A 15,770-nucleotide genomic window follows, 5' to 3' on the forward strand; every position below is an offset into this window, starting at 1 on the left:
AGTGAAGCTATGAATCAAGCCTGCCTTTCCACATTCAAGTCCACATTAAAGTCCCACCTACCTATTCTCGAGGACTAGCATGGTTCACCCATTCTTGTGACCTCTTCAATGGATTGTGGGCAACTCTTTATATAATATTTTGTAAAGAAACATACTTGCCATTCTTCAGCCCATGTACTACCCTTTGCCCTTTGTGTATTATACAAACTCCATACCAACACTGCCTGCATCTGGTCCAGCAATGTCGAAGCAGGACTTCCAAGAGTAAAAAAGATCAAACTGGCTTTCAGCTACTCTGTTATGATGAACTGTAAAAAACACATCCAATCACAGGTGGATGGGGGGGGGGGTGACTTCTTTACTACATTTGTAGTCCCTGCAAAACATCTCAAATGTCCCCAAACGTTTTTCCAGGAGGCAAAAGGAAAGGAAATCTCTAGCTGGAAATAAAGACTTTTCTCTTTATTAGATGCAGAAAACATGTGGGAGTTTATCTAGCAATAAAAAAATATCAAATAAATTAAAGTTGTACTTCTAGGTATGAGATACCTGGCCGTCATATTATTCTCTGGAAGAAGAGGAATCTCCAAGACCTTTGTGCTGGTAATTACAATCTCTTGGCTGGCTGTTGCAACAGTCTTCCCAGTAATTCTGTGCACTTGGTAGAAGGCATGAGGTCTCAAGTATCTATCATCTGCTGTGCCGATGAACATCTGCAGATTTACTGGCTTTTCATTGTAACCCAGAAGCTGAAAAGAAAAATATTGAGGGGAAAAATAAGTACTTCAAATACATTACTACACACAGCTGATGTGGGCCACACCATTTGCCAACAAAACGTGAGCCATCCTCTTTTCTTATCTTACTTTGTATGAAACATACACCTAAATTCATATTTGTCACACTCAGTTAAGTACGGCAATTTAAATACTGTGTTGGGAAAATAAGACAAGGTTGAGAATAGCTTTAAAATGCAGGACGGACGTGGAAGGTCATGTAAGCTTAAAACATAACTCATGGTGACTGGTTCAGATAGTAGTGAAGGGTCCTTAAAAGTGCTGGAAATTGAAATCAAACACTGGTAATGCCCGATTTTAACATGGTGCAATCTACACTCTCACAAGCACATCACTCACCCTGTACTCACATGGGCAGTCTTTTACCTCCGGTATATTGGAAACAAGAGCGAGAACCAAGAAAGTATGTCTGCTCTGAGGCAACCAACCAACCAAGATTATGTAAGACAACAAACAAAGCATGTGAGAGCGCATTAGGGGCTGTGGAAGAGATATTTGGGTGTGTATATGTATAAACAAAATTAATGTTATGTTAAATATTTAGAAAACACATTTTACGCTAAACTATTTTAATGACTATTTTAAGTAAACAATGTGTATCTTAATTTTTTTTAAAGAATTACATTGTTTTGAATTCTGTACTTTTCAATACATAGTAAATAGATATAAACATACTTCAGGTGGGATATGTTTTTATCGCTAAATCTTTAATAAATGTTAATGTAATTTATTTAAATTAAATCTATATTTACTTCACAAATAAGGTAATATTGCTATAGCATATTTATTTACATTTAAAATATATTCATAAAATGAATTTATTTTAATATAAAAAAATCTTTACTCATTTTTTTTCAAGTTAAATAAACCTTTTACTTTGCCCTGGCAGAGATCTCCATATAGCAATGTATACAGAAAAGTAAAAAGATTATTTAACTTTTAAACATTTTCAGGATACATATTAATGTAACTTAATTTCATATACTTATTTTAAATGTAGGACACAATTTGAAAAAAGCTACAGCACTTAATTCAATTTCAAATGTAACTATTTTGAATATATTTAATTACAATTTTCCTGATTTTTTAATCGAAATGTATAAAATGAATTAAAAATAATTTATTTATATTTTATTAAAATTAATGTTACATTAGATGTTAAAATCAAACAAATTTATTAAAATATTTTGAAATAAAATGAACTAAATGTAATTATATTGTTTACTAGCTTAGATAATTTAACTTATTATTCCTCTGGGATTTTATTTTAAGTGCCTACCTCCATTATTTTCCATAGGATGGTGATTCATTTACTGGTAACCTGTGGAGCAAGTCTAGCTGAGATTTAATAGAAGTGTGCTCGAGTGAAATAAGTAACAGATGTGGAAGATACATTTTGCACAACCTAAGAAGACAGGTAAGCTATTTTAGGTAAGTCAAGCAAGACTGCATTCCTAAAACCTACACAAGGTGAAATTGCTGCATGGATCACCAACCTCCTCTCTTTAAGAGAAAGAAAGAGATTTCCTTAAGTTCTTCAAAAGAAAGCAACATATACCGGAGATTTCCTATGTGGGCAGAAACACCAACATTTCTGGTCTAGTATAAGGGGATGGTGGGCAGGGAACCAGTGACTAACAAAAAAGGGCCCAGGTCAAAGGGTGATTTACAATACCCTCATTTTATATGCATTAAACTTCGTAAGGTTACTGGTCATCAAAATACGATTTTAGCAAGACACTCCCAGAGTTTAAGGGGAAAGTCTGTGTTACTACCACCTAGATTTATCAAGCAATAAACAAATAATTCGACAAAGTGCACAATAATATTTAATAAATCAATATCTAGTGTAAAAAAAAAAAAAAACTTCGATTGATAAAAACTAAACCCAAAATTACAATTATACACAATGAAATCAAGACATCTTTAGCACCACCCAACTAGAGGTCTTCGACAAGGAGTTTACCCCAGGAATGTTCTTCCTATTGTAGTTATCATAGAGTTCTGAATCTAATCCCTTTAATCTTGCATTTGTCAGGGAGGTCACAATGTAAACTCTCCTCCTAGTGCATTCTTCAAAGTGTTCAATTGCAAAACCTTAACCTCAGGGTGATGAAACAGAGCGGTTCAAGGCTGAATCAGAGAGGTATTTTGTGATAGCACTTCAGAGCTGAGCAACACACAAAAATAACACCCCAAAAAAAAAATCAATGTCCAACCAATGCTTTTTCTTTACATAAAAACTACTTTAATGCTACCCAAGTAAATGCTATGATCAAAATAACAAATACTTACGAGATTTCAAGTGGAATTACAAATTGGCCATAACACATGAGAGAGGAGGAGGAGGAAATCCACTGTACGCCCCACTAGGACACAACCAACACAAACAGGTATGGCAGCTATGGGTAGAATACAAGTTTCAGTATTACTATCCTTAAACAGAAATAGAGAAGTCCACTTAGAACATTCACAGAGTTCTTTGTGTGGGTGAGGGGTATTTGAACAAAGTTGTGTGCTTACCACCACTGTAGAAGACACACTAGGTCTGGAGGAGCACTACCTTTCTTTTCCATAAGGGTGGATCCCTTTGTTTGTTAATCTATTGACTAAAGGAGGACGTATCCACCTCTTATGCACTTCTGAGCACTACCTCTTCACTCCCCCATTTGTTTGTTTGATAGTAAATTGGTATCCCCAACCTCCGACAATAGGCAGCAACCACCGCCATCATTTTTGTGAGCACCTGAGGGGCACTGGGAAGGCCGAAGGGCAGCACGGCAAACTGAAAATGCTCCTGGCCGACACTGAACCCGCAGGTAGCGTCTCTGGGACTGCAGGTCTGCCACATGAAAGTAAGCACCCTACATCTGAAAGGCAACAATCCAGTCAACCGGATCCAGGGCAGAAAAAACTTTGGCCAGTGTAAGCACTTTGGATTTGTCATTACATAGGAAAGCATTCAGAGGGCACAGATCTAAAATAGGACAAAAGGTATCTATCCTTCTTCGGCACGAAATGGCGGGATCAACAGCTCATCCCTACTTCCAAGTTCAGTGCCTTCTTTATGGCCCCTTTGGTAGGTACAGCTTGCATCTCTAGTATCAAAATGGATACATGCTCCTCTGAAAGCCGCTCTCACGTGGGAGGAAGCTTTGGTGGGTCGGCAATAAAAGGAAGGGCATAACCATGCTGGGAATTAGGAGGACCCATCTGTTGGATGTGATGAACTACAACACCAAAAGAAAATGTCTGATCCTGCCTCTTACAGGGTGGCTTTCACTGCTAAGGGCAACATAAATTGGCTTGGAGCTGTTGCTGCATAGGAAGGAGACTCGGCTGAACTCTGTCCTTGGTGACACTGCTGTGTGTGTTTGAGCCCCAGCCCTGAACGGACTGTAGTGACCGCTGCGGAGGTGGCGGGCCTGGGGTTGTATATACACCAACTCTCAGAAGTAATCTCGGAAGGGCTGGAACTGATGAGGAAACTGTGGAGCAGGAGTGAAAAGATCCAAGGAACACACTGTGGCTCTGCTTTTCTAAAAGCATTCAAGCGCAAAATCAGTCTTTTCAGCAAATAGGCGAGAACCATCAAAAATCATATCCAAAAGGGAAGCCAGGACATCTACAAAAGATATAGTGGATCACTTCAAGGCAGGACTTTCGAGTGCCACACAAGTTCCCTCCGCTTGTCTAAAGCAATCAGTAGTATCCAGGTCAACATAATTTTATATTTGTCTGCATCTTGGTCATCCCGAATGGTTTGAACCCAAGAAAATTGAAACTCTTCAGGGACTGCCGGCAAAATCTTGCCCCCATGTGCCAGAGAGCATGCTTATAACAGTCATATTGACCAACTTTAATGCCAAACTGGCTAAAGAGAACATACGCTTTCCAAACACCTCAATTCTTTTCGACTTTGTCAGGAGAAGTTGTGGAAAAATGCATAAAGATTCACTTTGCTGGTAGAAACGTGAACCACCAAACTGCCAGGAGTAGGACGTTGCGTTTGAAAATTTAGGTCACCAAGTGCCAGTCTGTGGTGTCTCACCACCTGCGTGTTCACCAGTGAGCAAAAGCAAGGCTTAGCCAAAGTGCCCATAAGAGTGTCAGTTGGGACTTCCTTAAACAAGAGTAAGGTCTCAGATGAGGCTGGCTCAGGGTGCAAAACTTCGCTAAGGACATTTGACTTGATTTAAACAGAAAGCAGCTGTAGGTCCAGGATCTCAGCTGTACATCTAATCACTACAGCAAATGAAGCACTCCTTTCCACTGGGGGTCAAAGGGGCAAAACCAACCCTGTAATAGGGTAAGTATAAAGCCCAGTAGCCTCCTGCAAATCCATATACATACTGCCATCAACATATTGTAGTAGTAAACAATTCCCATCATCACCATTGTCATTATCAGGTGCTGGCAAACTCCATCGGAATCCGAGACAAAAAGTTGATGAAGCCTCTGAGGACACCTCTAGTAAAGTGAAAGGTTTGTCTGCATCAGATTGCGCAGAAACCAGGTGTCCTGCAGTGGAGTCAAAGCATGAACACAGAGTTAAAACTGATTCCGCTCGACCTCCGGAAACATCAGGACTGGTGTTGACGAAGAAGGGACTGGAGCAGGTATAGGAGAAGGAATGGAAGTTATCACTGGAGTCAGTTCAGCACCTGAGGTGAGTTCCCGAAGAGAAGGCAGTGGCGAGGACAGACCTGCTGGTGGTAACCTGGCTGTAGGTTAGGTTCCTGCGGATCTCTGGGGCCTGAAGACGCACCACAGGGAGTCGGATGAATGGCAAAAATACACAGCATGCTCTCTTTAAAGACCTCGGCCTATTGCGGTGTTGTAGTTGGCCTGGGAAAGTCGGGTGCAACAGTACTAGGTTGTGGAACTGGCTGTTGGAGCTGTAATCGTGAGCAAGACCAACTGTTTCTCTGACTCCCTTCTGACTTCTCTTTGAACATAGTATGGTGTTTGGGTTTAGTGCCGCTTCAAATTCATATTGCTTCTTCTTGGACTTGGACATCATATGATCCGACGACCGCCACCACAAAGATGACCTGTACTGGGAACGGCCTCTAGAGCTGGAACGGGTCCAAATCCTTGACTTGGAGCAGGACTTACGTGAGGTCAGTGACTTCTTTCAATGTTAGCCCACATACAGCTCAATTTCACTGTCCTGGATCACCTTTGGGCCCATGAGGGCACATCATTTGCATGACTTGGAGTCATGCCCTAATCTCAAATATCAAAGGCACACCTCATGCAGGCCCCTCACCAACATCTGTTACCGACAGTAACGGCACAGTTTGAACCCTGTACTGTTCAGCAGGGACATAGTTCGCTTGAAAACTGGACAAAAAAATTGAAAATAATTTTTCAACTGACGAGAAAGGGAGTGGAGCTCTAGATCTAGGTTCAAAGGTTCTCTATCTTCCATTAAGCTGTACTTTCCATCTACACCCTTCAAGTAGGAAAAGTGTGCGTATACATTTCTCTTTCTTGCAATATGTAACTTTATACTTCCTACTGACCCCTGTAATGACCTCCGATGAGCATCACGCATGGCTCATACTAAAGGAAACTACAAATAACCATCTAGTTACGGTCAAGTGAGATGCAACTCAAAAAGTCATGTCCTGGTATATTAAGAAATCAAAAAGGTGTATATGTTGGTGCTGTAGAAATATGAACAACCTATACATACACAATCGTCTCTAGGGGCTGATCAATATGCAAATTATTGTCAAGACTCAAAATCAGAGTACAATATATACATCATGATGAATCATATCAGTCCACTAGTTCATTTGTTGATGTTTCGATCCTATAAGAAGTTATTTAACAAGGTCATCATCAGGACAACAAAATTATACAAGCAACCAGTATATTAGGAAAAAAAATCACTATATGAGATAGAATGGATCAGGAGATCAGGAAAAGCAGCTTTTCTGTCAGTAGCATTTGGCACAAGACACAAATTCAAGAAGTCCGTGACACCGATCCTCTGGTGGTGCAGCAACATCAGGCAATCCTTTTCTAGCAACTTTACTCAAATGTGATGATCCATTCTATCCCATATAGTGATTTTTTCCTATTATACGAATTGCTTCCATGTCATATCTCCCGAAGGGAACCATTGTAGTGTTTTTTTGCACTTACTAGCCCTGGTTCCCAAGGTTACAGGGTTGCCCCATAACAGTTTCTGGTACAATAAGAAGCTAATAGCTTGAGTACACTCATACCTTCAGTTTAGAGTGGGAAAACTCCCTAATGCCTCAGAATGCAAAAAGAGAGACAATCTATCCTGAAGCCAATGTTTTGCATTTGTCATAGAGCCAACATTCAATATGTATGTTCCATGTGTTCTTAATCTGTCAAATTTATAAAGACATTAGGATTAACTGGTATACACTTATACAGAGGAATCTTTATAAGGGGCATACTATATGCATTACCTTATTCTCTTCTACCAAAACACATTTTGGTAGGTTGTTGAGGAGAGTTTATACAGTATAGGTATTGCACTAAACTATTAGAGAGAACATAAATTTAATGGTGGCAGGGCCGACTGTTAGTACCCGAGCAAGAAGATTGCCTGACGCAGTGCTAACAAACGAAATGGCACATACTCACATGAACAATAGACCGTGGCGAGTAGAGAAGAACATGCTGCAAGGTCGAACTGCTGATGTGTTCTCCTGAAATTTTGGCCCGTTTACACAGAGCCAAGACCATCCTGTCACCGCTGATTTGCATGGGAGATCACAGGATGGTACCGGTCTGTATTTGGCTCCACCTAATGGAACAGGCTATGTCATTCTCTGCACTTGTAAGAACGTGTCTCAATCCCAAGGATGTAGTGCTGTGGATTTTTCTCAAGTGTCTGGCTAAACTATATCCAATCCAAAGCAGAGCTCTCCAACATTCTTGGTGCAACGCTTACAGTGTGGACCGCAAGAGCAATTCAAACAAAATGGCTCTGCCACTCCGCATCACACAAGGGTGTGATGCTCAGCGATGCAATGCTTATTTGCAATCCTAAATGCAATGCTCAGTTTTTACAAATGCTGTGATAGGGATACATTTAAGACAAGAGCAAGCTGTAAGAGTGAAAGGTTGGATTTGGGAGGGGCGGTTGTTTCTTGAACTCTCAAGAGAAAAGACTTCTTCCCAAAACTGGAAATGCTGATAACACACAACTGCAAAGATATTTTGGGCAAAACTGTGAGCAAATACCATGAGTGGATAAGTGAGGGATCGCACATATGTTAAGATAGCAGCAGCTGAAGAATGCCTTTGCCCTTGATACACTGCACTGAAAATAAAAAGACTGATTTGTGCTCATGTTGGATAGCCTGACATTGAAGTCTGTTATATGCTGAAACCAACTGGTATATTTGCACTGCTACTAGAGAGAATACTACCACCCATACTGAAACTGGGATAAAGTTGCATTAGCCATGCCTGTATTTATGGAGAAAGAGGGTAAAGAAGAGTCCGTACTCCAGTGTGCACTATAGAACATTCTGGGGAAACGGAGAACACAGTGCACACAGCAAGCACTACCAACAGGAGCAAACAATGCAGTTACCCATATATATGTTATTAAGACATCAAATTGTCACTTGTATTTGAACATTTCTCACTTGTGAGTTGGGCCAGAATAACAAAGTGGTGCCAGTAAACAATGTTACCAGTCGTTCTTCCTGTTCCTGAATGTTAATAAACAATTTGAGATAATAAACTCACAACAGGGACCCCTGGATCGGTTCAGATACATCCCAATAACTAGAACCTTAATCTAATCTAGTCTTTCACAGACATTGCTAAAACAACATAGAAGGAGACTAAAAATAACAGGTGAAAGCTGGCCATATCTGAACCAAACCAGAACCATTGGTTCTTGAGTCTCCAGTAAAGGGGCACCAGACACAAGCATGTACGTAATACTTGATATGCTAACCACCTTACATTCAGGCCGAGAGCACTAAAACTAGTGCTGATCTCTCTCCAACATTGTGAAATGCAGAGCCTTCAGAAAGAATTTTCTGACATAACAGTAAGAACAACAGAAGCTTAGTCTAGACTAAGCAGAGTTTAGGATGAGAAGACTGAGATAAAGAAACAATCTGCCCTGCTAACTAAGAATGTTGTCAATCGGGAAAGTAAAATTACAGATTTTGAAGACATGAACTTAAGAGGGTACCTGTCAATTTTTGTTCTTCCCGAAGAGTAAGAGGATAAATCCTGCATAGGCTTCCTAGAGAAATGGACGCTCAAAGTAATGGGAATAAACTTTGTCCAAGACTTTGAAATGGAAAGTGCACATAGGATATCGAAAAACTTTTTGGGCAATTGAAACAACCAAGGACCATGATTTTTAAGCTCCTACGATACCCCTGGAGAGAGAGGATTCTTGTCCAAATGAGGAAAATGAGGTGCATCATATGTAATGGTGCTAAAAACTGTACAGCACACAAGAGAGCCAAGACTGACATCATAGTCAATATATGGATAATGGTTGGTAAATTATGAATATTTTAAGTTTAACTGTTAAAGAATTTACAGATTGTGAAAATTGAGACTACTGGACTCACATTATATGTTTAGAAATGGTTTATGATGGTGAATTACAGGATGCATGTTTTAAATTTAAGAGTTGTGGTGGGAATCAGATGTGATAAAACTGTATATGAATGTGAACATATGTTTCGATACCATGTCTGTTAAATATGATTATAATGGTGCTGTTCATACCAATGCAGTGTGTACTCTGACTTGACAGTGGCCTGTACATAGCAGAGCAAAGGGGAGTCTGGCATGAATGCAAATGATGGAGCAGATACCAGTGCACTGTAGATACTGGAACACTGCAAAGGTGCCTTTAATAACAGAAATTTGGTTTCTGGATTTGCAACGGTGAAATACATATACTATGTAATGTGGATTCTGGCTAGAAAATGGTGCTTTACATATTAAGCCAATGTGATTTTTTTGACATTGCAGTGGTTCTTTACATATCTCCCGGTTTGATTCTGGACCGGCAGTAGTATTTTACAGAGGTAAAGAGTGATCATCTTTAAGGTCAAAAGCAAACTCCGACATCCTAATAGTTCTACTGAACAAGTCCGATGTCGGAGGTCCAAAACTGTAATACTTGTAATTTGCTGAAGTCCAAAGTTTCTAGTGCCCATTGCGGGTTTCAAAAGTGACAAAAACGGATTCGGCAGCGGGAGAGCTCTGTAGTGCATCAATGTCTGAGGCTCAGTATAATTATGGATCTGGTGGCCCTTCAACTTACTTAATTTTCTGTCTGCTAATTGACTGTCCAATAGCATTTTATATCTGCACACATTCACATACAGAGCACCGTGCGTCCTATCACAAGCACTTATTTTTTTTTTTCTTTTTAAGGTTGGTCCTAAAATGCTGTGAAATGTTTTAATGAAGAAAGGGAACCATTACCTGACAAACCCCTTAGCATTAAGTCAAAGAGCCTTGCAAATAATTCATTAACTAATCCAGAATCACAATTAGAGCCGATTTCTTTTCATACAAAGGACTAAAAACTTGCTTGACAAGAGTCCAACATGTTTTTGACAAAGGAGGAAGTCCTGGGGTGAGCCAGGACAAGGTGTACACATTACTTCAGTTCCTGTTGAGGTGTCATTTACTCACAAAGTTGATGCTGTATACTCATGCCACCATGCCTCCTACTGGCACCAGAGGTAATGGCCAAAAAACACTCACTGTCAAGAAGTGATATCAGTTTAGCATGTTGGAATCGCCCCAAGCTTGGGCGAAAGAAAGGCTGCTTGTAGACCTACAAAGGGCAGGCCTAGCTCCAGACACATGCAGAGGCAAGTGTAGTAAGACCGCAAGTGTTACACAAGGCAATTGAACTACATCGGAATCGGCTGATGCACACATCGGACTTCTCGGTCCCGGGCCTTGCTGGCGGAGATTGCAGGGAGTAGAGCAGTCAGACATTCCCTGCAAAATCACTGGGCTCAGTGGAGGCCAGGGAATGAGGAAATGTGCACCATGTTCCCTGTTACTCCTGGCTGGCTTGCAGGATTTGCTAGGGATAAAAGCGGCAGAATGGACTCCTGTGCTGGGGACCCCTGAGAGGGCCTAGTGGAAGGTGCCCTTTATCAGCTCCGGAACATACACCAGCAGTGAAGGGGTGGTGCCAGAGACCACTGACAGCTCCTGAAACTACAGTTCAATCCAGTCAGTGACCTTAATAGAGGGCAGGGAGAATATCCAGCCCACTGGGACATGGAAGTACAAGCCCTCCCTCTGTACCGCTTCTGGACCTCACCAAGACACTGAACATCTGTACAATATTGGACTTGATGTACCTGGATGGGCCCAGTGGTCCCAGTATTGCATCCAGGAGGTCGCTCCCCTCCTTGTGTGTGAAAGTTGAAGAAGCCGGATAATTTGCCCCAAACTGACATGGGTGTTGAGATACTCTGCGGTCTGGTTCCTGGAGAAGGAGAAGTAAGCAATCGTCTCTGAATCCCGTAGACCTTTTAGACTAATCTGTCAAGGGAGAGGGGCTGCCCAGCTATCTGGAAAAGCCCAGCTGGCCTAGATGCTCGTGTTGCCTTCGATTTTTTTCTCTAGGGCCTACTGGAACTGGGTCCCCCGCACTAGGCTCTCTCAGCAGGACCTCTGCAGCATAATCGACCATGTCAAAGAGGTTGAAAAGACGCATATCAGAGGACATACACTGACCCTAAAGGCTTTTAGTGCTGTCCCTCTAAGATGCCACAAGACGACTGGAAGACAGATGAGAAAGCCGCGGAAACCACCTAAGGAATGAGAGGAGACTGGAGTAGTCAGAGTGGTGGAGACTTGAAGAGTTCTTCACTACGTAGCTTAAAACCTGGTACTACCCAGAGGACTTCTCACAGTACTTACCTGTCAAAAGTGTCCACCCATGCTGCATCCAGGGGCACCACTTTGCCTCAATGTAGCGCAGACACCCAACTACACTGAAAGAGACATGACTTCTTAAGGCTATATGGTAATATTTCACTTTGACAATTATGTTGTTCCCAGACTACACTTGCCTGATTCAACAAGGATGATCCCTCATGGCTGTGAAGCATAAACTGCATGCTACGCAAGTTAGCTACAGCCTGATTTTTCAGCCAGGTTGAGGGTCACCTTTGTGGGGAAGGAGCACTTCTTCAATACCGCAGAGCTGGTTTGCCACTCAAGTGAAGGAAGAACGATTCCACCGGTGTCGAGTGTCAACAAGAGCCCAGTCAACTGGCAGATCCCGGCCTCGTCAGAGAGACCTTGAGGAAAAAGAACATGCCAACACTGAGGAATGCGTAACATTCTATTTCAAGACAATTTGAGTGACAGTAAAAGTAATCACGTCACGATGTAGAGAAAAAAGGGAAGAGTCAAGAAAACTGGAGTTCCAGGGTTCAAGGTATCAGCAGAGTCTTGGGAACCTCATAACTTGAACTGAGCCGGCAAGGAAAGTCATTTTTAAGTTTTTGTCTAGTTCACAGATTAGAGCCGGGCCTAGTGGGTGAATACAGTAGTCGTCTAACCTTGGGATGGGACGGAGAACACCCATTTCCATAGTGCTGATAGTCACTAGGTCAGCCTGCTCCATACACCTGTAGACTATACATACCCACTCATTTAATTTCATTCAAAATGAGGGCGGATGAGCTGGGAGGTCGGGACAATCTCTTTAGGCATGCCCCAATCTCCATTAGAGACTTGCGAAAGGGGTTCAAGGTTTCAATGATCATCAGATGCTTTTGGAGTGGTAATGTGTGGGCTTTGGGGTGTTGACAGGGGTTTATGTTCTTGTGGCGGCAATACTATTGCTTGATGCTGTCCACCACCAGGAGTTGAGTCCCACTCAGGGCCTCGGGTGAAAGCTGAGAAGGAGACTCATTCTTTTGCAATACCATTACTCTTAGTACAGCATGAGTATGGAACCCAGCCTACAAAATGATTTCCTGAAATGTCAACGTCTCAATGACATGGTCAAGAGGGGGTTGTGCTTCAATTTACCAGATGGCACTCTGCAACACCCTCTTGCTGCAGGACAGACACCTCCTCAACACAAAATACAGATTGCTGGGGAGATACAAATTCAGTTGAGCACAGTTTACCAATGTCTCTAATGAGGTGGGGATCCTCTTTCTCAAACTATTCCTTCTGACTATTTCTCAGGCCTGCAGAGATAAGATAGGGACGTTTGTTCTGGTCTCTAGTCTTTTGGAGGGCTGCCCCTGTTACCTTGTGAGTGGGTACGTATGCCCTGCCCCCTCTCAGGCACAAGACCTTAAACGCAGTGAATACTCTGCTAGCATATCTTCCTTGGGATGATGGTGGTGGGGACCAACTTTAATGTCATTATTAAAAGTGCCATCAACAAATGACACTGACACTCCCCCCTGGACACTCATAGGTGTACTGCTTTTCAACTGCGCTAACTCTCTAGGTTATGCAAGGTCTGAAGGATGTGGCAACAACCTGAGAACACATACACATTTTACTCCTCATAGCACTAATCCCTCTCCCGCATTTACTACTTTCTACTCCCCACCACCAGCTTGCAACAGATGACTCATCAATATTTTTCCTCCCTGAATTTCAGACCATTCGCCAGTGGAGAAGTTCAGGATGGAGCTTGCAGGATATGGCGATCAGTGGATGTTGGATCACAGATGGCAATTTCTCAGCCTTCCTGAACAACAAAACAAAGTCCTATTTTGTATTAAACATTGAATCGGTCACGATACGTACACTGTTGGAGGCTTATAAGACTGACGTGTGGGGGATCTAAGACATACCTTAGAGGCAAAGAACGGGATAGGAAGTACATCGGAGTGGAACTTGAGGGCAAGCTCTGGGCCTGGAGTGCATGTATACTTTGACTAAAGAGGCGGCTCTGTTCCAGCGACTTGAAGTGGTAATGCTTAAACTCAAAAACTTTGCCCTGGATGTGGCACGCACTTCCACAACGACATAACAGAGGTGGATGTAAAAACCTGTTAATACGACTGAAAACTGCTATACTGGCTGGCCTACTAGGATATGGTTGACAGAACAATAATGGTAATTGGAGTCTTCTCTTAAGTAGTAGTTGCCAATGCAACTGGAACAACTTCTGCCAATTTTTATAGGCTCCTACACTGCATGGACACCTGTCCTTTATGGCAAGCTGGAGACTCCCTTGTCCCAGCTGATTCCTACCGCATTCTGCATGGACCGGAAGCTACTGGATGCCAATCTAACAAATTATAGGAGTGCTATGGTTTTCCAACGGAATTTTTGTTAAGCGGTATTTACCCTTTTGTTTCCGTGCTTTCAGACAATATTCACTGAAGCAGACTGGCTCTTTTCGAAGAGATGTCTGCAGGGCCACAATCTAGCTTATATTAAAGCAAGGGTGACCCAATGATCTCTGCACTGCCTATTAGCCTATTTCGTTATTAAACAAGGAGCTCCCAATCGTGGCGGCAATGCTGGCAACAAGGTTGGCAAGAGTGGTCACCTCACTGGTCCACTTGAACTAGAATAGCTTCATGCCAGGTAGGAGAATGTGGCACTCCAGGAGGCAAGTGCAAATGACCACAAATCGACAGATCCCTGAGCATTGACTCAGTGATTCCAAAAAATCCTTTGATTCCCTGGCATAGGATTTCCTTTGGAAAGTGTTGCACAAGATGAACTTTGACCCTAACTTTTTGGCTTAGTGAATGCCCTGTACAGTGGCCCAGAGTGCAATTTCGGCTTGAGTTGCAACTTATCTGCCTCCTTTCCCATAATAGGGGTACCAGACAGGAATGCCCACTCTTGCCTGGACTCTTTGCCGAAGACTTCTGTATCTGAACGCATGGCCTGATACACAGCTTCCAGTGGGAGGGTGACCTGGAAGATCAGGTGTGGAACAGGGCCACAGAGCCCTAAGTACTAAGGGATGTAAATTTCGGTTGACCCAAAGATGTGCTATAAACTTAACATGGCTCCGAGTCCAACAAACCTCTGAAGGAACCTTCGGATTTCTGATGGCTTTTCCATCTTTACACTGGGCAAAGTCGCCGAGTTGAACTTCTGATGCTTCTTTATATGTTACAGAATTATCCTACAGCAACCCAGACCACTTTGATGCAATACGGGCTGTTTGATTATTCTTTTATGGAATTGGAAATCTATGAGAATTTCCTGGAACCAATGAATCCAAACAACATTTGGCAGTGGCTTAGCCAACATGTGATTGTATTGGGCGGCACAGCTGCTAGCCAACGACTGGCTGTTCAGGTACAGAATTGACCTAGTGGTTCATCTAGAACTGGACCTGTTGGACTTTTACTCCCCTTTCATAGGGTGGTGCTTAATTGTAGAAAAAGACATTGCGCCGTCTCAGTTGGCAGGAAAAGTTGAGTGAGACTTCTGTGTTAAGTTTAAATGGCATCACTATATTGGGTATTCCATCAATGGGACCTCATTGGAATTTCCAAGCTCGGACATGTCTAGGGTCCCAGGTATATGAAATCCTTTATGACATCATTGGGATAGCTCAGTCTTTGTTGAACCTCATTCTTTAGAAATCTGCAACTGCAGCACACTCTGGTGAGGTAATGTAGAGAGCCACTCCCTAAATTTAGCTGACTCAAACTTGTAATAGAACCACTGAGAATATAACAGATCTATGGATGGCTACTAAGAAGTGCACCTGATCAGTTTGCAACACTGAAGGCTCACTAGGAGGTTGGGGTGGTGATTTAGAGAACGAGAAAGCCATGATTATACCCACAAACTTGCAATCCCAGAGGGCGTGTTGATGTTTAAGAGGACAAGAAGGCAAGATGGCACCTGTGAATTTACAATCCAGGGAAGCCTCTGTCTTATCAAGTTTAAATTCCTACACAGGAACTGCCACTCACTCACTCACGGAAAACGAGGGGGACTCATCCACCTGCCCAAAAT

The 15,770-nt window shown here is 42.3% G+C and overlaps 1 protein-coding gene across 3 annotated transcripts in view; it reads right to left on the bottom strand.

The window, feature by feature from the left end:
* Window positions 1-15,770, bottom strand: part of NFATC3 (nuclear factor of activated T cells 3) — an 870,211-nt gene that overhangs the window by 410,289 nt on the left and 444,152 nt on the right. For all 3 annotated transcript variants that reach the window (XM_085638479.1, XM_085638478.1, XM_085638480.1), the window contains exon 4: window positions 550-749. In XM_085638479.1, the coding sequence (XP_085494605.1) occupies window positions 550-749 (200 nt within the window). The remainder of the gene's footprint in view (window positions 1-549; window positions 750-15,770) is intronic.

Source organism: Triturus cristatus, chromosome 12 (assembly GCF_964204655.1).
Source record: "Triturus cristatus chromosome 12, aTriCri1.1, whole genome shotgun sequence".
Classification (NCBI taxonomy): Eukaryota; Metazoa; Chordata; class Amphibia; order Caudata; family Salamandridae; genus Triturus; species Triturus cristatus.